Raw genomic sequence first — 24891 nt, forward strand, 5'->3', positions numbered from 1 at the left:
AGAAATCTTTGTCACTATATGACAGGCTTTCCATTTCTCTCAAACCCTACCAGGCCCCGTTTTGCCAGTTCTCCCAGGTCCCTACAACACCAGTACAGTGCTGGAAAGAATATTGGGGGGTACCCTAGCTACAGTGGCGTAGCCATAGGTGGGCCTGGGTGGGCCAGGGCCCACCCTATTTGGACTCTGGCCCACCCAAAATTGTACACTCTTGCTATGGCTTGCAGAGGTCCTCAAGCCCCGTCAGCTGAAGATGTCCTCCTTCTCAGGCAGCCAGTGCTCTTTCAAACGGCAGCTGGCTGCACTTGCCTCCAGCTGAAACCAACACCAGCCCCTCTTCACAAGCTTAGTTTTCACGCATGCACAGCCTGCTGGCCGTGGCATCAGCTCAAGGAAAGTGCTGCTGGCTTGTTTGGAAGAGCGCTGACTGTCTGAATAGGAGGGGATCTACAAACCTCGCCAGCTGAAGATTTCCTCCTGCTCAGGTATTTAATATTGTGGGCTTGCAGGTGGAGGGAGGGTTGAAGAGCAGAGCAGAGGGGGGCTAGGGACGGGAGGGGGAGGGCATGAATTCCATGCCCACCCACCTTGGACTGAGGCCCACCCAAAATTGGCTGTCTGCAGGGGCGTAGCCAGACACCCAATTTTGAGTGGGCCTGAGTCCAAGATGGGTGGGCAGAAGAAGTCCGTCCTCTCCCACAAGTGATTTGGTCTCTCCCTCTCTCGCCTGCATGCCATATGGTCTCTCAAACATCCCCCTTCTCCCATACCTTTTAAATAGCAGATTTTCACTGGCAGCAAGCAGCAAATAATACACACTGCTCATGTTGGCTCCACAGCCTTCCCTATGATGCAACTTCCTGTTTCTGCATAGGCAGGAATACATCAGAGGGAAGGCTGGTATGCAGGAAGGACAGGAATTTTCGGCTGGTGGGGCTTGGGAATTCCTGCCAGACACTTCATAGATGTGCTGCTACTGGGTGGGTCTGAGCCCAAAGTAGGTGGGCCTGGGCCCACCCAGGCCCACCCTTGGCTATGCCACTGGCTGTCTGGCTACGCCCCTGCCCTTGCACTCACACAGCGGGCACCTAGGCGTCATACGGTCTTTACCTGCTGTTCTTTTCTAGGTTTCTAATTAACACTCATCATTACATTTCCCTCAAATTTCTATAGACCACCTGTTACTGGGGCTTCTTAGAGACTAGTCTTGCCCCTTAGTACTTTGAGTGGCACTATCTCTGCAGCAGTGGACTTGGAATGATCCTCCTGTTACTGCAGAGAAGGTACATTTTTGGAGTCGTATAAGAACATAAGAATAGCCATACTGGGTCAGACCAGTGGTCCATCTAGCCCAGTATCCTGTTTCCAACGGTGGCCAAGCCAGGTCGCAAAGCACCTGGCAGAAACCCAAATAGTGGCAACTTTCCATGCTACCAATCCCATGGCACCCCGACATAATAGCCCTGACAAAATAGCCTGGTAACAAAATAGCCCTTGACAAAATGGCTCCTCCCACAAAATAACCCTTCACAAAATTGCCCCTAGAAAAAAATGCAGTGCCATATTCTAGGCAGCCTAATCGGGCCCTTTTGTCAGGGAGCTAATTTGTCAAGGGCTATATTGTGGGCCGGCCGTTTTGACAGTGGCTGTTATGTCAGGAGCTTTTTTTGTTTGGAGCTTTTTTGTCGGGGGCCATTTTGTTGGGGCTGTTTTGACCAGGTACCCCTCCCCATGTCTGTCTCTATAGCAGTCTATGGACGTTTCCTCCAGGAATTTGTCCAAACCTTTTTTTAAACCCAGATATGCTAACCGCTGTTACTACATCCTCCGGCGGCAAAGAGTTCATTGAGAAACGGCATTAACATTTGAATAGTAATAACAAAATAATTTTTTTTATATAGAGACTACCATCAACTTCTTATTCAGGCAAGCCCTGACCATTGTCGCCACGTTGCCTTTCACCTACATGCTGGAAGAATGGAGATGGAAGGTATTCAGTGGGGAAATTCCCAAGGACCAGTGGACAAAAACGTGGTGGGAGATGAAGTAAGTCTAAGAAATGGGGGGGAGGGGGAGGGAAGTGTGATGAGCGCAGTGAAGCTGCAGTACCTCTTCCTTCCTGTATACTTTTTTTGAGAGCATATGAAGGGCAATTTCAGAGCAGGGTGCCGACAAGTAGGCGAACGCCTGGTAGCAACCTAAACTGTAAAGAAAGTAGGCACCTAATTTCCTTTATAGAATACTAGTGTAGCTGGTAATATAGCCGAAAGCTAAAAACAAAAAGCACAAGGAGCCTTCAAAATGGAGAGCGTCTCAGCTACACTTTATTAGGACAGATCCGACATCCACCTTTCGGCAACAATGCCTACGTTAGGGGTCTATATTGGATTTCTGAAACAAATAGTCCAAATTCAAACATGCGTGGGATAAACGTAAAGGAATCCTGTTCAGAAGGAATGGATCCTCAGGAGCTTAGCCGAGATTGGGTGGCAGAGCTGGTGTTGGGAGGCAGGGATAGTGCTGGGCAGACTTATACGGTCTGTGCCAGAGCCGGTGGTGGGAGGCGGGGCAGGTGGTTGGGAGGTGGGGATAGTGCTGGGCAGACTTATACGGTCTGTGCCAGAGCTGGTGGTGGGAGGTGGGACTGGTGGTTGGAAGGCGGAGATAGTGCTGGGCAGACTTTACGGTCTGTGCCGAAGCCGGTGGTGGGAGGCGGGGCTGGTGGTTGGGAGGCGGGGATAGTGCTGGGCAGACTTATACAGTCTGTGCCAGAGCTGGTGGTGGGAGGCAGGGCTGGTGGTTGGGAGGTGGGGCTAGTGCTGGGCAGACTTCTACAGTCTGTGCCTTGAAAATGACAGATACAAATCAAGGTCAGGTATACACAAAAAGTAACACATATGAGTTTATCTTGTTGGGCAGACTGGATGGACCATGCAGGTCTTTTTCTACCGTCATCTACTATGTTACTATGTTAAATAGTCCAAAGACGGAAAACAAACTTTGAAAAAGACAGGTCTTCTAGAGGCTTAGAAAAGAAGACACCAAAAAGCACGGGAACAAAAGCTGGATCTGTTTAAACCTACCGCACTGAGAATCGTAGCTAAACAATGGCATGATTGTTACTGTTTGGATACGATCCTCAGCAGGGGTGTAGCTACGTGGGGCCACGGGGGCTGGGCCCCCATAGATTTGGCCCTGGACCCCCCTGCTGATGACCCTCTCGACCCCCCCCCCCCGCCACCAACCCGCCATCATCATCTGCTACCTTTGATGGCGGGGGACCCCAACCCCCACCAACCGAGGTCCTCTTCTTCCTTTGTTCAGACGTCTTGCACATACAGCGTGCAGGACGTCAGACTCAGAAACAGAATGAAGGAAGAAGAGGACCACGGCTGGCGGGGGGTTGGGGTCCCCCGCCAGCAAAGGTAGGCGATGGCGGGGGAGGGTTGGCGGCGGGAGGGGGGTCAAAGTTGTTGTTGGTGGCGGCAGCGGCGGGGGGGGGGGTCGGCAATGGCAGGGGGGGGGGGGGCCGCCGGGGGGGGCTAAAATGTGCCCTCTCACCTTGGGCTCTGGACCCCCCTCCCGCCGAAGTCTGGCTACGCCCCTGATTCTCAGTGAGGTACATGTAAACAGATCCAGATTTTGTTCCCGTGCTTTTTGGCATCTTCTGTTTAAGCCTCTAGCAGATCTGCCTTTTTTCAAGACAAGTTTGTTTTCCATCTTTGGACCATTTGTGTCAGAAATCGAAAATAGACCCTTGATGCAGTCATTGTTGCCGAAACGCAGACCGTGTCGGGTCTGTCCTAATAAAGTGTAGCTGAGACGCTCTCCATTTTGAAGGCTCCCTGTGCTTTTTCGCTTTTGCTTCCCTGCCTTTGGATTCCCGCTCCTCTGTATGTAGCAGGTAATATACACACACACTGGCGAATTCTGCAATGATCGCTCAAAGTTAGGCACCAACAGAAATCCGCAAGTGCGGAGAATTCTATGACCCCACGGGATTGCACAAAAGGACAGGAAGATAGTGGGAAAAGGACCACGAGCTCCAGAGACAAGAAGGACAATCTTAACGCTTAAGATTTATTGATCAAAGACTCGACACAACGCTGTGTTTCGACCTCAACAATGTATTGCGATGATTACTTACAATATAAGGATCTTTATCGTGGGTATTTTATAGACCACCTTATTGATTCATTTTGAAATGATTCACGTCCGAAGATTTTGAGATCCTTTTATTTAAAAGGTCAGTGGGTTTCCATGTCATGCTTTCCATTTGATTATATAACCTATATATATGTTTACCGATTCAAGTTTTACAAATTTGTTTTTCATGTCTCATGCATTTCTGAAATAACTCTTTTTATTCATGTATTTCGTAGGCAATTATAATTATTTATTTATTTTTATTGATTTAGTTGTTCACCCATATATTTACATTTATATTTGTGCTTTGTTATTGTCAATCATTTATTTGTATGAGTTTGTCTATTTATTTATTGTACTATTTATTGAATATATATTTGTTTTTAGACTCCTGAAGCAGGCCTGTTAGGCTGAAACACAGCGTTGTGTCCAGTCTTTATTCAATAAATCCTCTTAAGCATTAAGATTGTCCTTCTTGTCTCTGGAGCCCGTGGTCCTTTTCCCACTATCTTAAAATGGCGCCCTGGTGGTCTAGTGACCTCTTTGGTGCAGGAAAGAGCCCCTTCTTTCCTGCTTGGCGCATCTGCAGATGGTGTTTCTCCCAGCGCCGATTCAAAATGGCTGCCAAGAGTTCAAGCCAGTGGCGTAGCCACAGGTGGGCTTGGGTGGGCCGGGGCCCACCCACTTAGGGCTCAGGCCCATCCAACAGTAGCACATGGTAATGAAAATGCTGCTCTCCACAATACTGGCACCTTCGCATGCTCAGTTTTCAGACTACCAAGGTGGAGACTGGAGAGAAGCATTTTCCCACCATCTGAGATATTTTTTTGGTGTGGGGGTGGGGGAGAGAACATTTGGTGCCCACCCACTTCTTGCCTAGGCCCACCCAAAATCTGTTGTCTGGCTACGCCCCTGGTTCAAGCAGTGGCCTTGCAAGACTTCGTGTCAGCATATTTTGGCAAATAAACTCTTTGACGCCCTTTACTTCTTGTTTGCCTTGGTCATTTGGAACTCTCCTCACTCTCACCCTCGCCGCTTGACTATTTTGTGGGAACTGTGAGGACCCCCTTCTTGCTTGCTTTGTTCCAGAGAGCACCACAGATTATAACTGATGTCACTGGTTGAATTCAGCTCTCTACCTCCATCTGCTGGAGGGAAGGGATTAGATAAGACCTAATTTCTTTTTCCCCAAAAACACACACTCTGTTTCCCAATTGTGTGTACTCTTCGCAAATAGTGTACGCACTCTTTCAGAACATATTGTTCCCAAAATGAAAGATGTTTTAAAAACCCGAAGAAATTAATTCCTGTAAATAACATGAGTAACTAAACAAAATGAAAATTTTCAGGCTGCACACCCCTTGAAAGTGGTGTCATGGGAGATTTCATAAGTACATAAGTAATGCCACACTGGGAAAAGACCAAGGGTCCATCGAGCCCAGCATCCTGTCTACGACAGCGGCCAATCCAGGCCAAGGGCACCTGGCAAGCTTCCCAAACGTACAAACATTCTATACATGTTATTCCTGGAATTGTGGATTTTTCCCAAGTCCATTTAGTAGCGGTTTATGGACTTGTCCTTTAGGAAACCGTCTAATCCCTTTTAAAACTCTGCCAAGCTAACCGCCTTCACCACGTTCTCCGGCAACGAATTCCAGAGTTTAATTACGCATTGGGTGAAGAAAACTTTTCTCCGATTTGTTTTAAATTTACTACACTGTAGTTTCATCGCATGCCCCCTAGTCCTAGTATTTTTGGAAAGCGTGAACAGACGCTTCACATCCACCTGTTCCACTCCACTCATTATTTTATATGCCTCTATCATGTCTCCCCTCAGCCTTCTCTTCTCCAAGCTGAAAAGCCCTAGCCTCCTTAGTCTTTCTTCATAGGAAAGTCGTCCCATCCCCGCTATCATTTTAGTCGCCCTTTGCTGCACCTTTTCCAGTTCCACTATATCTTTCTTGAGATGCGGCGACCAGAATTGAACACAATACTCAAGGTGCGGTCGCACCATGGAGCGATATAACAACATTATAACATCCTCACACCTGTTTTCCATACCTTTCCTAATAATACCCAACATTCTATTCGCTTTCCTAGCCGCAGCAGCACACTGAGCAGAAGGTTTCAGTGTGTTATCGACGACGACACCCAGATCCCTTTCTTGGTCCGTAACTTCTAACGTGGAACCTTGCATGATGTAGCTATAATTCAGGGTCATGAATTAGGGTCCCTTTTACTAAGGTACGCTAGCGGATTTAGCGAGCACTAAAATTTAGCTAAATGCTAAGATGCCCATAGGAATATAATGGCCATCTTAGCGTTTACCACATGCTAATTCTTAGCATGCACTAAATCCGCCTTAGTAAAAGCGGGGCCCTTAGTGAGCTAATGACTGTTTCACTGGGGGAGCTTATCCCATGACTCCCAACTCAGCAACAGAATTTAAAAAAAAACAAAACAAAAAGAAAGTTGATATTAAACAGAAGTTTTCTGTATATAATTTGAGATGTATGAAAGTTTTCCCAAGGTGTCTATGTAAATATAATTCCCACTTTTGTCTGCTTCTTGTTCAGACGCAGAATCTTTTTACATATCAGTCAAAAGCTAATAAGAAAATTTGAAGTTTGAGATATGAGAAGCGCAGTAGAGTTACTGCTCATCTTAATTTCAGAAATACAACTGCCATATCAGTTTGGAGACACCCTAGATTATTTGTGGGCTCAGATACCTTTTCTCTGGCCAACACAAGTATTATATAAAACTTACGTTCTTTCTGTGTTGTCAAGACCTTATAGATTCCTTCATATGGGACACATTTGAAGGAAATTAAGGGGCCCTTTTACGAAGGTGCGCCAAAAAAATGGGCTGCGCTAGTGTAGGCGCGTGTTTTGGGCGCACACAGATCCATTTTTCAGCGCGCCTGTGAGAAAAAGGGCCTTTTAAAAATATTTACCGAAAATGGACGTGCGGCAAAGTACAAATTGGTGGGGCATCTATTTTGGGTCTGAGACCAAACCGCCAACCATTGACTTAGCGGTAAGTCTCACGCGTTAACAGTGCGGTAATCATCTACACGCGTAGAATGATGATTACCGTCCGGTTTCTGACGTGCGCCAGAAAATAAAAAATTAATTTCCAGCGCACGTAGCGGCACACGTCAAAAATGAAATTACCGCGAGGGCCACGCGGTAGCTGGGCAGTAACTCCAAATTGACGCGCGTTGGGTGCACGTAGGTGCCTACGCGGCTTAGTAAAAAGGCCCCTAAGGGGTCTTACAAGATTTTGGAGAGCACCCTCTTCAAATCGGTCATCTGGTGACCCCATAAAAGTTATCTGAGCCCACAAATAATCCTGTTTCTTTGAGAAAAGACTAACTGTTAACCAAGTACCTGCTTTCTTTAAAAGAATTATATTAACCCTGATTTACTTATGTAACCAGTTGTCGCCTTCTTACCAGCCTGGTTTATGCAATACAGATCGAGTTTGACATCTGTTTACGGTTTTCCCCTAGGCGGAACATAGTTGGCGTGGTGGAACCACTGCCTCATGATGAGACCTACTGTGATGCTGCAGCTCTTTTCCACGTGGCCAACGATTACTCTTTCATCAGGTACATAGTAATAGCCATCATCAGCATCAACCTCTTCGACCGTCATTGTCATCGTCATCATCATACACCAAACTTTATTTTGTTGTTACCGGAGATTAAAGAGTGAGAACCTAAGAACAGAATTGCCTGATTTGGTGCTTTAGGTACTCGACACCTGAATGTTTATATCAATATGTAACTAAGTTATTGTATGATCTTGACATGGTGTCACTAAGTCTATTCCTACTGCGCGTGAATATAGGTTGGTTTCTACAAGAGCCAAACTCTTGTCAGGAAAACTCCTGTTCTTTAAAATCAGTTCCTAGAATCTCACGTCTGAAACTAGTTATTTTTCATCCCGTGACGCTTTGAAAATATAGTTATTTGCTCAATGTGGAAGAGAAAAAGGGTTTGGTATTTTAGGGGTCCTTTTACTAAGGTGTGCCGAAAAGTGGCCTGCGCTGGTGTAGACGCATGTATTGGATGCACGCAGGTCCATTTTTCAGCGCATCTGCAAAAAAGGCCTTTTTTGGCATGCGTCTATTTTGGGCCGAAGACCTTACCGCCACCCATTCACTTAGCGGTAAGGTCTCACGCGTTAACCAGGCGGTAATTGTCAGTGCGTGTACAATACCGATTACCGCCCGGTTAGCACCACGCACTGGAAAAAGTTTCCGGCACGTGTAGTGGGCACTCGTAAAAAATGAAATTACTGCCCGGGCCATGTGATAGCCGGGCGGTAGTTCTGAATTGACACCCCTACATGGCTTAGTAAAAGGGCCCCTTAATTTCATTGGTTGATTTGATGCTTTTGATGTTTTAAACTATATTGCTTATATTGTAATTGTGTTATTGTAATCTTTCTTGAATATCTGAGAGGATGAAGCATACTATCCAGACTTAGATGTGTCTTCAAGTCAAACCAACTCCTAGTGACCACACAGTGAGGGACCCTCTCCCCCCTCCCATTTGTGGTTTTTTTGGTATGATACAGGAGTAATTAGCTATTGCCTTCTCTTGTGCAGTGTGAGGCAGGGGCGTAGCCAGACTTCAGCAAGAGGGGGGTCTAGAGCCCGAGGTGAAGGGGCACATTTTAGCCCCCCCCCTGGTGCCGCTGACCCCCCTGACATTTTTAACCCCCCCCCCCCCCGCCATTTTTGACCCCTCCTGCCGCCATCTTCCCGCTGCCGCCAACCCTCCCCCGCCACCATCGGGTACCTTTGCTGGCGGGGGTCCCCAACCCCCGCCAGCCAAAGTCCTCTTTTCTGGCGCGGCCGCGTTACTGATCTGCAAGGCTTCTGTTTCTGTGAGTCTGACATCACAGAAACAGAAGCCTTGCAGATCAGAAGCCTTGCAGATCAGCAACGCGGCCGCGCCAGAGAAGAGCAACGTGCAGGACGTCAGACTCACAGAAACAGAAGCCTTGCAGATCAGCAACGCGGCTGTGCCGGAGAAGAGGACTTCGGCCCCCGCCAGCAAAGGTACCTGATGGCAGCAGGGGAGGGTTGACAGCGGGAGGGGGGGTCGAAAGGGTTGGTGGTGGTTGGTGGGGGCAGGGCCAAATCTACAGGGGGTGAGGCACCACTATGTCGCATTTGCCTAACATGGGGGGGGGGCATGACCTAGATTGGCATTGCTGCCAGAACCTGCCTTTCATTAGACTCCAGTCAGTGTAGGGTAAGGCTGCAATTCTGTAAACTGGCGCCTCCTTTTTGGTGCCCCGATCACTGTTCCCTCTAAGCTGAGTGAGAGTCCTCCACTTACATTCCTGCCAGTGGGTGGTGCTGTTGCACTACCAAAGTTTCAATTGTAAAGGACAGGCAAGCTCTGCAGGACTCTGGGAACCTGCCTGTTCCTGGCAATTGAAAGCCCAATATTGAAGCAGCACCCCCTACTGGCAGCAATGCAGCTGGAGGACTCCCGCTTAGCATAGAGGGAACAGTGGTCCCGATGCAGCATGGGGAGAGTCAATTCTAATTGCTATGAGTCCCATTTTATTCCTATGGACTTCTTAGTATTTAGTGGGTGCTAAATCTGTTGGCGCACCTTAGTAGGACACCCCTAAGTGACTTGCTCAAGGTCACAAGGAGCTGCTGTGGGATCTGAACCAGGCCCTTCTGGTTCCCTACACACTGCTCTAACCAATATTTATTTATTTATTTATTAGGATTTATTTACCGCCTTTTTGAAGGAATTCACTCAAGGCGGTGTACAATAAGAATAGATCAAACATGAGCAATAGGCAATTACAGCAGTAAAAATATTCAAGTAACAATACAAAATATGGCATGGTATTCTACTTGCAATGACTACACAATATGTACTAGAACATTGTAATTGGTAGTGAAGGGTAAGGCAAAGTTGTAACGTATAGATGAGTAAGAAAGTAGGAAGAATTAGAAAGTAAGGTGACTGATTTGAAGAAAGTTGCACGTGAGGTCAGAGAGATGGTTAAATATGATCTCAGTTAGGGTAGGAGTGGATAAACATCATCGTTTTTAAAGAACAAACACAAACACTTCTACCCTAATGTCAATACCTATGCAACAACGTAATGTTGATACCTAAGTAATATCATAATGTATTCCTCTATCATAAATGTACGCATCTGAATGTAATACCATCTGTAATCCTATTGACCGGAAATGGCAATTGCCACTACGGCAAATGTAAGCCACATTGAGCCTGCAAATTGGTGGGGAAATGTGGGATACAAATGCTACAAATAATAATAATAATAATAAACGTGTCCCGCTGCAGTATGTGCAGCCCGAGTCAATCCTTGCGTGTGTGAGTGAGACTAACGTGTTAGTTACTTCTTCCTTTAAAGGCTTGGTTGAAGAGCCAAGTTTTCACCTGCTTCCTGAAGCAGAGGTAGTCTTGTGTTAAGCGCAGCCTTTCAGGCAGTGCATTCCAGAGTGTGGGGGGCTACTCTGGAGAAGGCTCGCTTGCGGGTATCACATCGTGTAATGTCTTTTGGAGAGGGTGTAGTTAGTGAAAGTCCTTGGGAGGACCTTCATGTCCTTGGCGGTGTGTGGAGGATCATCCTAGATACTCAGGGCCATTTCCTTTCAGGGCCTTGAAGATCAGACATAGAGTTTTAAATTTAGGTCTGTATTGTACTGGTAGCCAATGAAGTTTTTGCAAAAACGGTGTGATGTGGTCACGTCGCTTGCAACCTTCTATGAGTCTGAATCAACTGGAGCTGGTGCAGGCCCTTTGTAGTCAGACCATTGTATAGTGCATTGCAGTAATCCAGTCTTGATGTTACCATGGCATGCACAACTGGGATAAGAGTTACCGTCTCGATGTAAGGAGAGAGGCAGCGTAGCTGTCGCAAATAGTAGAAGCAGCTCTTGAAGGTTGCTTGAAGGTAGTGGCTACTCCTCTACTCCAAAGCATAATATAAACAACTTTATTCATTTTTAAATTAAATAATGGATTTCAGTATGTTCATATTTTCACTGGTCTTAACCAGTTGCAGAATGCTATAAACAACTTAATCTTTTTGAACATCAGCTGCGTGCCACCTTCTGCAGGTGTAGAATCCAATGTTTGAAGGTTTCAAACTTCTTAGGGCCCCTTTTACTAAGCCGCGGTAGGCTCTACGTGCACCACGACGTGCGCCAAAATGAACTTACTGCCTGACTACCGCGTGCCTCTTGCGGTAATTTCATTTTTGGCTTGCGTCCGCTATGCGCGTCTGGAAAAAATATTTTATTTTCAGGCGCGCGTAGCGGACACGCGCAGGTCATTACCGCACAAATTCCTTACCGCTAGGTTTGTGGCTGGCAGTAAGGTCAGACATCCAAAATGGACGCGCGGCTAAATTGATTTTGCCGCACGTCCATTTTCGGCAAAAAATTTTTTTAAAAAGGCATTTTTGGTACGTGTGCTGAAAAATATTTCTGCGTGCGCCCAAAACCTGCGCCTACACTATCGCAAACCACTTTTTACCTTGGCTTAGTAAAAGAACCCTTTAGTTTGTTCTCGGTATCTTTTAACACACTACTTGCAGGTTATTTTATTTTTTTATTTTTTTATTTGTTACATTTGTATCCTACATTTTCCCACCTATTTGCAGGCTCAATGTAGCTTACGTAGTACCGGAGAGGCATTCACCATCTCCGGTAAAGAAACAAATACAAAGTGGTGTTGTGATCGAATAGGGTTCATGTGTTATAGACACACTGGGGGCATCACAGATAGGAAGTGTTATGCAATGTTCATTACAAGCTTTGGTATCGTTGTGTAGCAGGGTTTAGACACTTAGGGAGGATCGGTGGAGTATGCCTTTTTGAACAAGTTGATTTTTAGTGATTTCCGGAAGCTTAGATGCTCGTACGTTGTTTTCACGGCTTTTGGTAGTGCATTGCACAATTGTGTGCTTATGTAGGAGAAGCTGGATGCATAAGTTGATTTGTATTTGAGTCCTCTGCAGCTTGGGTAGTGGAGATTGAAATATGTTCGTGTAGATCTGATTGTGTTTCTGGATGGTATGAGGTCTGTCATGTATCCCGGGGCTTCGCCGTAGATAATTTTGTGGACCAGGGTGCAGAGTGGAGGAGTGGCCTAGTGGTTAGGGTGGTGGACTCTGGTCCTGGGGAACTGAGGAACTGAGTTTGATTCCCACTTCAGGCACAGGCAGCTCCTTGTGACTCTGGGCAAGTCACTTAACCCTCCATTGCCCCATGTAAGCCGCATTGAGCCTGCAATGAGTGGGAAAGCGCAGGGTACAAATGTAACAAAAATAAAATAGATACTATTGGAGATTCTACATGGAATGTTGCTACTATTGGAGATTCTACATGGAATGTTGCTATTCCATTAGCAACATTCCATGTAGAAGACTTTGCAGGCTTCTGTTTCTGTGAGTCTGACGTCCTGCACGTACGTGCAGGACGTCAGACTCACAGAAGCAGAAGCCTGCGCGGCCACATGGTTAGGGTGGTGGACCTTGGTCCTAAGGAACTGAGTTCAATTCCCAATTCAGGCACAGGCAGCTCCTTGTGACTCTGGGCAAGTCACTTGACCCTCCATTGCCCCATGTAAGCCGCATTGAGCCTGCCATGAGTGGGAAAGCGTGGGGTACAAATGTAACAAAAATAAAATACATTTTGAAGGCAATACGTTCTTTGATTTGGAACCAGTGTCGTTTTTCCCGGAGGGGTTTGGCGCTTTCGAATCTTGTTTTTCCAAATATAAGCCTGGCTGCTGTGTTTTGCGCGGTCTGAAGTTTCTTTATGAGTTTGTTCTTTGCATCCCGCATCATTTCCATTGCAATAGTCTGCATGGCTTAGTACCATTTTTAATTTACTGTTGGGTATCGTCTGTTATAATGTATTTATTTTTAATGCAGGTATTACACCAGAACCATCTATCAATTTCAGTTTCAAGAAGCGCTTTGCAAGGCTGCCAATCACCTTGGCCCACTCCATACATGTGACATCACAAATTCAACGGAGGCGGGAAAGAAACTCCGGTAATAAAATCCCAGAGTGTTTTCTAATGCTTGAGTGACAAACAGCATGGCATGTATTTTAATTCAATGTAAAACTTTGTATTCTGCCCAAACTCATAATAAGGAACTAGGTGCCATTACAACAAACTTAAAAATAAAGTTTAAAGCATATTTCGCAGTACAATATCACCCAAAGAAACAGTTCAAGTTGAAAAGTACAGCATTATACTACTTTCATTAATAGATTAATCAGAGAACATAAGTACATAAGTAATGCCATACTGGGAAAAGACCAAGGGTCCATCGAGCCCAGCATCCTGTCCACGACAGCGGCCAATCCAGGCCAAGGGCACCTGGCGAGCTTCCCAAACGTACAAACATTCTATACATGTTATTCCCGGAATTGTGGATTTTTCCCCAAGTCCATTTAGTAGCGGTTTATGGACTTGTCCTTTAGGAAACAGTCTAACCCCTTTTTAAACTCTGCTAAGCTAACCGCCTTCACCACGTTCTCTGACAACGAATTCCAGAGTTTAATTACGTGTTGGGTGAAGAAAAATTTTTCTACAATTTGTTTTACATTTATTACACTGTAGTTTCATCGCATGCCCCCTAGTCCTAGTATTTTTGGAAAGCGCGAACAGACGCTTCACATCCGCCTGTTCCACTCCACTCATTATTTTATTTACCTCTATCACGTCTCCCCTCGGCCGTCTCTTCTCCAAGCTGTATAGCCCTAGCCTCCTTAGTCTTTCTTCATAGGGAAGTCGTCCCATCCCCTCTATCGTTTTAGTCGCCCTTCGCTGCACCTTGTCCAATTCCTAGTTTTGATGTATGAGGAATTAAAACACATCAGTTTCCTTAATTTCTGATAAACATTTTTTTTTAGGATCAGTTTAGAAATGCTACAGGACTCATTGTAGAGTTTTGCCCTTAGCCTTATTTTAATACCTTGAAGCATTGATCTGCTAATGCTCAAATGAGACCAGAATGAGTCATGAATCATTTCAGCTGGACTATGTCCAATGACGTCCTTCTTGCGTGGAATTGATATCACAGGCTCAGAACGCCCATCCTGCATGAATTTTTTTTCCACCTCTGACAATAATGACAACACTGCTGGTGGGGGTGGGGGGGGGGATTATTCTATAACACTGTGCCTATATATAGGTACCCAATGGCAGGGGTGGACCGAGAATATTCTGGGCCCCCTGCCCCCACTGCCGCCACCCCTGTTGCCCCTGCCCCCCCCCACAAGCTACCACCGCCTCCCCAACTTGCCAACGCCGTCCCCGCAGCCTTTAACTTCCTCCTTGTCCAGCAGCATGTCCTCCGATCTCCCCTTTCCCACCTTCTTCCATCCCTGCTGCTGCTGCCTGCCCGCGGTGGCTCCACAGTTTAAAATGGCATCTGCGACCTCTCACGGTAGTCTCACGAGAGTTCACGGCCACCATTTTAAACCGTGTAGCCGGCACAGGACACAGGCAGCGGTGGTGTGCGGAGGAAGCAGCAGCGGGCAAGGACTACTGGGCAGAGCCTCTGGGCCCTCGAGAACTGCCCGGTTGCCCAAATGGTCAGTCTGTCCCTGCCCAAAGGGTACCTCTACGGTACCCATTCTAAAAGGGGCCCTTTACTAAGCTGTGATAAAAAGGGCCGTGTGCTAGCAGTGGGGGGCGTTTTTGCCGCTCGCTGAGTCCCTTTTTGCTGCAGTGGGTAAAAAAGACTGAAAAGAGATTTTTGATTTAATAACCGTAAAAGATACATGGAGGGGAATTTTCGATATGACATCTAAGTCCGACTTTGGACGTTTTGCAAAAAAACATCCATAATCTGAATAAGAAAGAAGGTCATTTTCATAAAAGAAAAACATCTACCTTTTGTTTTCAAAAATACTGTTTTGAACAAGGTTTTGTGATTTGGACATTTTGTTTTTTGGTCCATTTTCAAATGCACAAAATCAAGCCATTGGGATGTAGGAGGAGCCAGCATTTTTAGTAGACTGGTCCCCCTGACATCCCAGGAAAGCAATAAGGCACCCTAGGGGGCACTGCAGTGGACTTCATAAAATGCTCCCAGGTACACATCTCACCATTGCTCCCTTACCTTGTCTGCTGAACCCCCCCAAACCTACCCAAAACCCACTACCCCCAACTGTATACCACTACCATAGCCCTTACGCAGGGGTGTGCTGGTAAATTTTTAACAACAGGCTCTTTCTCCGGATATAGCCAGCTCTGCAGTTGGAAGAGCCAGGGGCGGCCGGGGGGGGGGGGGGGGGAGCAACACTTGCCTCTCTCTCCTCCCTCCCTTTGTGCGGGCACGCTAAGCATACCTTTGCTGGCAGCCAATAAAATGGACTGCCACCACTCCCAACGTCTTGCGCTGAGCAGCATGCTGGAACTTCTCTCACATGCTCGAGAAGTCCCAGCCTGCTGCCCAGAGCTGGAAACAAGGAGTGGGGAGCAGCAGTAGTCTATTTACTTGGCTGGCAGGGCTCAGCATCCCCACCAGCAAAGTAAAAGAGAATTCAGCAGGGAGCCCAAGCCCACATTTTGGGAGCCAGTTGTCAAAGTAGCCATGGAGGGCCCTACTTTAACAACCGGCTCCCAAAATTCTTAAAAACTTAACAACCGGCTCCTGCGAGCCTATGAGAGCCTGCTCCAGCACACCACTGCCCTTACGGGTGAAGGGGGCACCTATATATGGGTACAGTGGGTTTCTGGTGAGTTTTGGAGGACTCACAGTTTCCTGCACAAGTGTAACAGGTAGGGGGAGGTAGGAGCCTGGGTCCACCTGTCTGCAGTGCACTGCACCCACCACTAGACTACTCCAGGGACCTGCATGAAGTTCTAATGGACCTGAGTATAACATCTGAGGCTGGCAAGTAATGTTTTTCATCACATTTTTGTTGGGGTGGGAGGGGGTTAGTAACCACTGGAGAAATAAGGGGAGGTCATCCCTGATTCCCTCCAGTGGTCATCTGGTTATTTAGGGCACCTTGTTGTGCCTTATTTGTAATAAAAACAGGTCTCGTTCAAAACATCTAAGTTTTAGTTCTGGACGTTTTTGTTTTGTTCCATTATGGCTGAAAAATGTCTAAGTCTTAGGAACGCCGAAGTCCCGCCCTGAACACGCCCATGACACGCCCTCTTGAGATCTGCCAGGCCTATCTGATGGACTTCATAGAAAAATGTCTAAAAACAGGTTTTGAAAATACTGATTTGGGTGTTTTTGTGAGAAAAACATCCAAATGCTGCTTTATGTCACTTTTTAGATGTTTTTCTGTTTTGAAAGTGAGCCCCCAAAAATCACTCGAATATGTGATTTCAAATCTAAAATCAAAATCAGGGTAAAAGAGTGATTCCAAATTTTTTTAAAAAACTTATGCAAAATGATTTTCAATCGGCATTTCAATTTACTTGATGGAGGAGTGGCCTACTGGTTAGGGCGGTGGACTTTGGTCCTGAGGAACTGAGTTCGATTCCCACTTCAGGCACAGGTAGCTCCTTGTGACTCTGGGCAAGTCACTTAACCCTCCATTGCCCCATGTAAGCCGCATTGAGCCTGCCATGAGTGGGAAAGCGCAGGGTACAAATGTAACAAAAAAAAAAAACCCAACACTGGTGCTAAGTATGAGCCACACAGAGAATTAATTACATGATGGAGAATAAAATATAATGTTTGCCAAATAAATGAGTTACAATTACATTAATTTCCTCGCAGTTCTTATGCAGAACATTTTCTGGTTTGATATGTTCGGGGATCTAAAGTGTGGTCTAGGTTTAATAAAAAAAACATTCTTTAGTGGAATTATTTTTACAACGACTTGTATTCACTGAGGTATATATTTTGCTGTGTAGTGGTATGCTTGAGCTGGGACAATCCAAACCATGGCCCGAAGCCCTTGAAATCATCACAGGAGGAACGCGAATGAACTCAACACCACTGCTTAACTACTTTGAACCATTATATCGATGGCTTGTCGAGAATAATACGGCAAGCAACAGACAGACCTTTTGGAACACAGACTGGAAACCATGTAAGTAGTACTTACTATATTTAAGAATCAAAAACGCCCCCTCATGGCTGGTTCTTTTCCGAAAAGAAGGGTTGCTATACCTGGACCTGCTTAAGATAATTCTATAACCTTAGGGGCCTTTTTACTAAGCCGCTCTAAATAGTGGCCTGCGGTGGTTTTTCGTATGTGTCTTTCCCGTGCACCGAGGTCACTTTTAGTGCGGCGATAAAATGGCTGCATTTTTCTTTTTTCCTTTAATGGTCACATGCTAATTTCCCAATTAGAGCGGGATCCCTTACCGCCATCTATTGTGTAGGCACTAGCGACTGCCTCGGCAATTGGTTGGCATACGCCAGAGCCCCCGTGCTAACCGATTAGTGCAGGGAATGCCTACTCCCCACCCATAAAAAAATCCCACACTAAGAATTAAAGCCTATTTTTTTAGTGGGGGATTGGTGTGTGACGAGTGGTGACCTACTGTGGGACACCTTAGTATGTCCCACGACAGTGTTTTTGACGCACAGAAGGCACTTACTAGTGACGACTCTCACTTAGTAAAGGGGCACATCCTATATAATAACTAGTAAAAAAAGGCCCGTTTCTGACACAAATGAAACGGGCGCTAGCAAGGTTTTCCTCGGAGTGTATATGTTTCAGAGAGTGTGTGTGAGAGTGACTGTGTGAGAGAGAGAGAGAGAGTGAATGTGCGAGTGTGTGTGTGTGGCAGAGAGAGAGTGAGACTGGGTGCGAGTGTGTCTGTGAGAGAGAGAGTGTGTGTGATTTTCCTCTCTCCCCTGCCCCCCTCCAGCCACCCAGCGATTCTCCTCTCTCCCCTGCCCCCCCTCCAGCCACCCAGCAATTCTCCTCTCTCCCCTGCCCCCCCCCCTCCAGCCACCCAGTGATTCTCTTCTCTCCCCTGCCCCCCCTTCCAGCCACCAAGCAATTCTCTTCTGTCCCCTGCCCCCCCTCGAGCCACCCAGCAATTCTACTCGTTCCCCTGCCCCCCTCCAGTCACCCAGCGATTCTCCTCGCTCCCCTGATTACCTCCGTCGAAGCGGCCGCGTCACTGAAACCCCGCCCGTCTCTAGCCTTCCCTTTGAGTTCATTCCCTCAGACTCCCGCCCTCTGGCTGGCTTCCGTAACGTTCCGTTCGTAACATCTCCTCACGTCAGCCAGCCTCCAGCGTTTCCTTCCCCCTCACTTGTCCGCCCTCTGACACCATTACGTTTTGACGCAAGGGCGGGGCAGTGAGGGGGAATGGAACTCTGGAGGCTGGCTGACGTCAGGAGATGGTTACATACGCAGGTAGACACATTGGAACGTTGCAGGAGCAAATTATAAATATAGATTTGCACCTCCAACATTCCATGGCTGGCTGGGTTCATAACATCTCCTGACGACAGCCAGCCTCCATTCCCCCTCACTGTCCCGCCCTCGCGTCAAGACGTAATGATGTCAGAGGGCGGAACAATGAGAGGGAAGGGAACGCTGGAGGCGAGCTGATGTCAGGAGGGATGTTATGAACATAACGGAAGCCAGCGCCAGCCAGCCAGAGAACGTTCAGGTACAAATCGAGGGGAGGAGAGAATCACGGGACATCAAGGGGAGGGGAGGGGAAGAGGAGGGAAGGCGGGGGGGGGGGGGTGGGTGGCACCGGGGGGGGGGGGGTTAAAATATGCCCCCTCACCTCGGGCTCTGGACCCCCCTCCCGCTGAAGTCTGGCTACGCCCCTGCCCCTGACATGCCAATGGCCATGCCCCCTTTTGAGTTGCACACAAGTAGAGTTAGGCGTCATGCCATATAGAACAACGCCCAGCCAGATGCGCATGCTAATTTTAATGAGTGCCAATAAACATAAATAATTGGTTGTTAGCACCCAATTCTTGATGTTAATTAGCCCGTTAGTCAATTTGCATGCGCATCTTGGGCAGGCAATTCTGAATGCCCTCTGTAGAATCTAGAGCCTGTTCTTAATAGGGCCTAAGAGGTGATACCTAAATCTTAGCGTATAAACACCAACTTATACTAACATTCTAACGGGATCTGGGCACCCAGAAATCGTTACAGAATTTACACTCGGCGTGCTGCATTTTGGTGCCACAATTTTTGGTGTACTTCATACAATTTCCTCCTGGATGTGTATTCTGATTTACACCTTTCGATTATGAAGTAGTCAGATAAATCAGATAGGGTCAGCTTGGTAGTTCAGTGGCAGGTGCTGTGAATGGCTACGCAAAACGTCCTTGGTTTGATCAGTCCCCATGTTGGATCTTCCATTCCCAAGGTTAGCTGAGGGTTGGCAGGGCTTCATAGTCCCCGAGGGGAATGGGGAAGTCTTGGACGTCATTAGGGGTGATACTTGATGGCTGAAGCAGAGCCCATGATTCGGGGTTCCTAAAGGGAGCTTGAAGGAGGCCTCCAGCCTCCTCCTCATTGCCGCTAGGAATTGCGGGAGGAACTATTACACATGCAAGAGAAGTCTCTGTGTGGTTGTGAGTGAAGACTCCAGCCCTGGTTCTGACTAAGCTGGAACTTTTTATTTCTTTTAGTTGATATATACCGCCCAAAGGCTATCAAAGCCGTGTGCATTCAGGTACTGTAGGTATTTCCCTATCCATGGAGGACTCACACTCCAAGAAAACACTGGAATACCTTCTTTTATCGATATTAATTTAAGATTTTCATCCCCCTGATGCAGGCATAAGCCGAAGCATGACCATGTCATGTTTTAATTGGATATCCTTTTTATGATTTCATGATAAGTTGTCATATTTTTTGAGTAGTTTTAAACTGTTCTATTTTTTAATGATGAAAATATCTCTCTATATAAAAGGCACCACCAACGTTCTATGAAGCCTCCAGCCGGAAGTGTGAAGGGGGAGAGATATCCGGTTTCCCCATGAGTGTCTGCCCCCGCCCTTGCTCTCTCTGTAACACAAACAGTGAAGGAAAACACAGCAAAGCAGGAAATCAAATTGCTCTCTCTGTAACAGTGAAGGACTCAGAGGGGGGAGGGGAGAGAGGGCAGAAGCCCTCACTATCTCTGTAACACAAACAGTGAAGGAAAACAGCACGCTCTCTCTGTAACAGTGAAGAACTCAGAGGGGGGAGGGGAGTGAGACGCCCTCGCTCTCTCTGTAACACAAACACAGGACAGCAGGAAACTTAACACTGAAGGACTCGACTTGGAGGGGGGAGGGGACAGACAGCACAGGGGAAGGGAGAGAGGGCAGAGGGCAGGGATACACACACTCCTACATGCATACTCTGAAGAAAACCTTGCTAACCCCCGTTTCATTTGCATCAGAAACAGGGCTTTTTTACTGAAGGACTCAGAGGGGGGAGGGGAGAGAGGGCAGAGGGCAGGGACACACACACTCCCACATGCACACAGAAGAAAACATTGTTAGCCCCCCCCCCCCCTCCCGTTTCATTTGCATCAGAAACGGGGCTTTTTTTACTAGTTATTTAATATTTCACTGTACACATGGTTAGCCTGACAACTAGGCGGGCTGTCTGCCTAGGGTGGCTTTGATGAAGCAGTCAGCGTGTCTACATTAGACTCATCATGGCCGGTGGATACAGAAAGTGAAAGTGCCTTGGTGCTTTGTAGCTTTTACTATATGAGACGTGGGGTAAGGAATAATATATTGTAGAGGAATATATATTCGAGTTATTCCCCAAGTTTTCCACGTCATCACTGTGACCCCTGACGCAGGTGCTAGTCACCGAAACACGGCCCGTGTCGGGTCTTTTTGTCAAGGCTCATTCATTAAAGAACTGTGTTCTGTTTTTAAAGGCCCGGGGTGCTGTTTTTTTTTGTTTGGACTTCAGTTTGTACTTCGTTCCTTCTCTTTTGTTATATCCGGTGTGGATCTATGCCAGCTGTGATGACTCTTTATTAGACAAGCTGATAGCCATGGGGTCAGGAAGGGAAGTGAAGCTGCTGAACCCCTTTGGGGGAAGAAGAGAAGGAAGGAACAGAGATGCTGAGCACCTCAGGGGAAGGGGGAAGAAAAGAAAACGAGAGGTGTTGGTGGGAACCTTTGGGAGGTGGGGTAGAGAGGGAGAGAGTGCTGGAGGTAGGAAAAGGGAAGATGCTGGACAACTTGGGGTGGGATAGGGAGATGGACTATGGAGAGGTATGGAAGGGGAGATGCTGGACATGGGGAAGGAGGGTCTTGAGCAGTCCCTTGCTGGGGTGGGGAGAGCACAGCTAAAGGTTCACCTAGTGCCCTGATGGTGAACTTATGACACGCGTGTCAGCACTGACACGCGTAGCCATTTTTGATGGCACGCGGCGCCGCCGCAGTGTGGTCCGCCCTCCCTCCTCGCTCCCGGAAACTAACCTTAAAGCCTCCTTTCACGTCGCAGCAAGCAGCAGCAGGGCAGGCCACTCCTTCCTTCCGTGTCCCGCCCTCGCCTGACGTAACGTCCGCGAGGGCAGAGCACAGAAGGAAGGAGGAGAGGTCTGCCCTGCTGCTGCTTGCTGCGACGTGAAAGGAGGCTTTAAGGTTAGTTCTGGGCCCGGTAGCAGGTGGAGAGGGGGCCCAGCGACCTCGGGTGGGCAGCGATCTCGGGTAGGGGGGGCCCGGGGGCGGTCCTAGTAGATTTTTCTCGAAGTGACACACCACCCGAGTTATGCTCGGTTTTTTCGCGAATTTTGACACACCAAGCTCAAAAGGTTGCCCATCACTGACCTAGTGCAAGGGTTCTGAACCCTTGAAAGGTGCAGGCATGGGTCAAATGGTGTGAAGAAGGGACTTGAAATCTGAGGCAATTTATTGAGGGGTGCTTTTACAAAGAGGCTGTAGGGCTTGCCAAATCGACACTATCGCCCGACCCAGCGATAATTTTGAAGTTAGCACGTGCTGTTTCCCACTGTCGGTGGGTGGAGGTAAGGGCTCAGACAGTAAATAGCTGCATGCTACTTTTAATTTTAGCATTCGGCCATTTACTGCCCCAATTTTTAAAGAGCCTTTTTCCCAGCCAGGGTAAAAAATGGGCCAGTGTGCCAAAAACACGCTCCCACGCTACCGCAGGCCACGTTTTACCGTAGCTTAGTAAAAAGGATCCCTGAAACTTTCTAAGATTGAAAGCAGTTATTAGCAGTGACGATCCTAGGTCGGCTACCACCCAGGGCGGATTGCCGATGCGCACCCCCCCCCTGGTGCAGCACGACATCCCCCCCTGGCGCAATGACACCCCCCCAACCGGGTGCATTCTTGGCTGCTGGGAGCAGCCGTGCGGCTCTCAGTTCCGCTGGCTTCCTGCTCCCTCCGCCTCGGAACAGGAAGTAACCTGTTCCGGGGCAGAGAGAGCAGGGAAACAGCGGAGTCGACAGGCGCGCGGCTGCTCTCTGCACCCCTCCAGCGGCATGCACCTGGGGCGGACTGCCCCCACCGCCCCCCCCTTGTTATGCCGCTGGTTATTAGGACAATTTTTAAAAGAATTTGCCCTTGTAACTTATCTATAATTTATGTAACTTTATAATTAAAGGGTGCAGGAACCAAAAAGGGTTAAGAGCCCCTGACCTAGGGTGTCAGATTCCCTTGGACTGGCGCTGATTAATTCTTTTCATTTGTCTGGTGGTCAATGTTTGTTGTGTAATAGAGATTTTTTTTTTTTGTCTTTGTGTAAATCCCTTTCTCATGCTCTCTTGCTCAGATGTTAACGATTCAATCAAAGTGCGAATTAGTCTACAATCGGCATTGGGAGGAAATGCGGTGAGTAAGATCCAGATGTAATTTATTTCTAAATAGAATTTGAGTTTTTCATGAAAGGCATTGACAATAATAATAATAATAATAATTATAATAAATCTATAAATAATGGAAATGCGAACACCTGGAACTGTTTGTGCTATAATAAGCCCCTCTTCATCTTACTACCCATAGCAAAGCATATTTTAAATCTGCCCAAGAAGCGTAGAAAACATAGATGGTCTTTTACTAAGGCGCGCTAAAAACGTGAGCGCGCCTTAGTAAAAAATGCCCAGAGTTAGTTCTTGGTCAGAATTTGAAAGGAAAACCCTTAACCCAAATCATGTTGCCCTGCACTGTCATGTGCTTGAGAAGGCTGCAGTATCTGTGGCAGAGACCGGGGAGAAAACCAAAGCGCAAGGCGTAAAACCCATGGGGCCCTTTACTAAGCGGCGGTAAGGCCAACGAAGGCATACCGCTTGGCAATCTGGAACCAGGGGCGTAGCTACATGGGGCCACGGGGGCCTGGGCCCCCGTAGATTTGGCCCTGGACCCACTGCCGACGACACTCTCGACCCCCCCCCTCCCACCGCCAACCTGCCGTTGCCATCTGCTACCTTTGCTGGCGGGGGACCCCAACCCCCGCCAGCTGAAATCCTCTTCTTCCTTTGTTCTGTTTCTGACGTCCTGCACGTACATGTGCAGGACGTCAGACTCGCAGAAACAGAACGAAGCCTGGCAGATCTGCAAGGCTTTGTTCTGTTTCTGCGAGTCTGACGTCCTGCACGTACAAAGTGCAGGATGTCAGACTTAGAAACAGAACGAAGGAAGAAGAGGACCTCGGCTGGCGGGGGTTGGGGTCCCCCGCCAGCAAAGGTAGGCGACGGTGATGGCGGGGGAGGGTTGGCGGCGGGAGGGGGGGTCGAGAGGGTAGTGGCCCATGATTTTATAATGTTGCCTATCTATGTCTATTCATAAAGATTTAATCTGTTCAAACTATAATATTGCATACTTATATCTACTATTAAGTTCAACCTTACTTGTACATTGTTACCTGTTCAATGAATGGTTTTATGCAGGATTAAGCTATTAAGTTATAGTGTTAATTGTTCAATGTAATATACATAAGGACATAAGTAATGCCACACTGGGAAAAGACCAAGGGTCCATCGAGCCCAGCATCCTGCCCACGACAGCGGCCAATCCAGGTCAAGGGCACCTGGCAAGCTTCCCAAACGTACAAACATTCTATACATGTTATTCCCGGAATTGTGGATTTTTCCCAAGTCCATTTAATAGTGGTTTATGGACTTGTCTTTTAGGAAACCGTCTAACCCCCTTTTAAACTCTGCCAAGCTAACCGCCTTCACCACGTTCTCTGGCAACGAATTCCAGAGTTTAATTACGCGTTGGGTGAAGAAACATTTTCTCCGATTTGTTTTAAATTTACTACACTGTAGTTTCATCGCATGCCCCCTAGTCCTAGTATTTTTGGAAAGCGTGAACAGACGCTTCACATCCACCTGTTCCATTCCACTCAGTTTAGACTGTTTTCCGCCTTGAACTTTATGCTTAAGCGGAATGCAAATGCCATAATTAAATTACATTAAATTAGCGGCTAACATTAGCGACATATGTAGCCGTCAGTAGTCACTACTGGACATGTGGTTAGGAAAGGGGTGTGAGGGCTTCATTGATCACTTAAAGGGGTGCAGGATCCAAAAAAGATTAAGAATCCCTGCTGTATTGAATATGCATGAGATAAATTTGCATACATTGGGTGTCTAAAATATGTAAATGTAGCCAGACTTCGGCGGGAGGGGGGTCCAGAGCCCGAGGTGAGGGGGTACATTTTAGCCCCCCCCCTCGCCACCACCACCACCACCAACAACAACAACAACTTTGACCCCCCCTCCCGCCGTCGCCTACCTTTGCAGGACGGCAGACTCAGAAACAGAATGAAGGAAGAAGA

The 24891-nt window shown here is 47.4% G+C and overlaps 1 protein-coding gene across 1 annotated transcript in view; it reads left to right on the forward strand.

The window, feature by feature from the left end:
* ACE2 (angiotensin I converting enzyme 2) overlaps positions 1-24891 on the forward strand; it is a 100235-nt gene that overhangs the window by 58902 nt on the left and 16442 nt on the right. The window contains exons 10-14 of the mRNA XM_030202314.1: positions 1902-2046; positions 7661-7759; positions 13098-13220; positions 17060-17238; positions 22885-22943. Coding sequence (XP_030058174.1) covers positions 1902-2046; positions 7661-7759; positions 13098-13220; positions 17060-17238; positions 22885-22943 — 605 coding nt within the window. The remainder of the gene's footprint in view (positions 1-1901; positions 2047-7660; positions 7760-13097; positions 13221-17059; positions 17239-22884; positions 22944-24891) is intronic.

The sequence above is a fragment of the Microcaecilia unicolor genome, chromosome 4 (assembly GCF_901765095.1).
Source record: "Microcaecilia unicolor chromosome 4, aMicUni1.1, whole genome shotgun sequence".
NCBI lineage: Eukaryota > Metazoa > Chordata > Amphibia > Gymnophiona > Siphonopidae > Microcaecilia > Microcaecilia unicolor.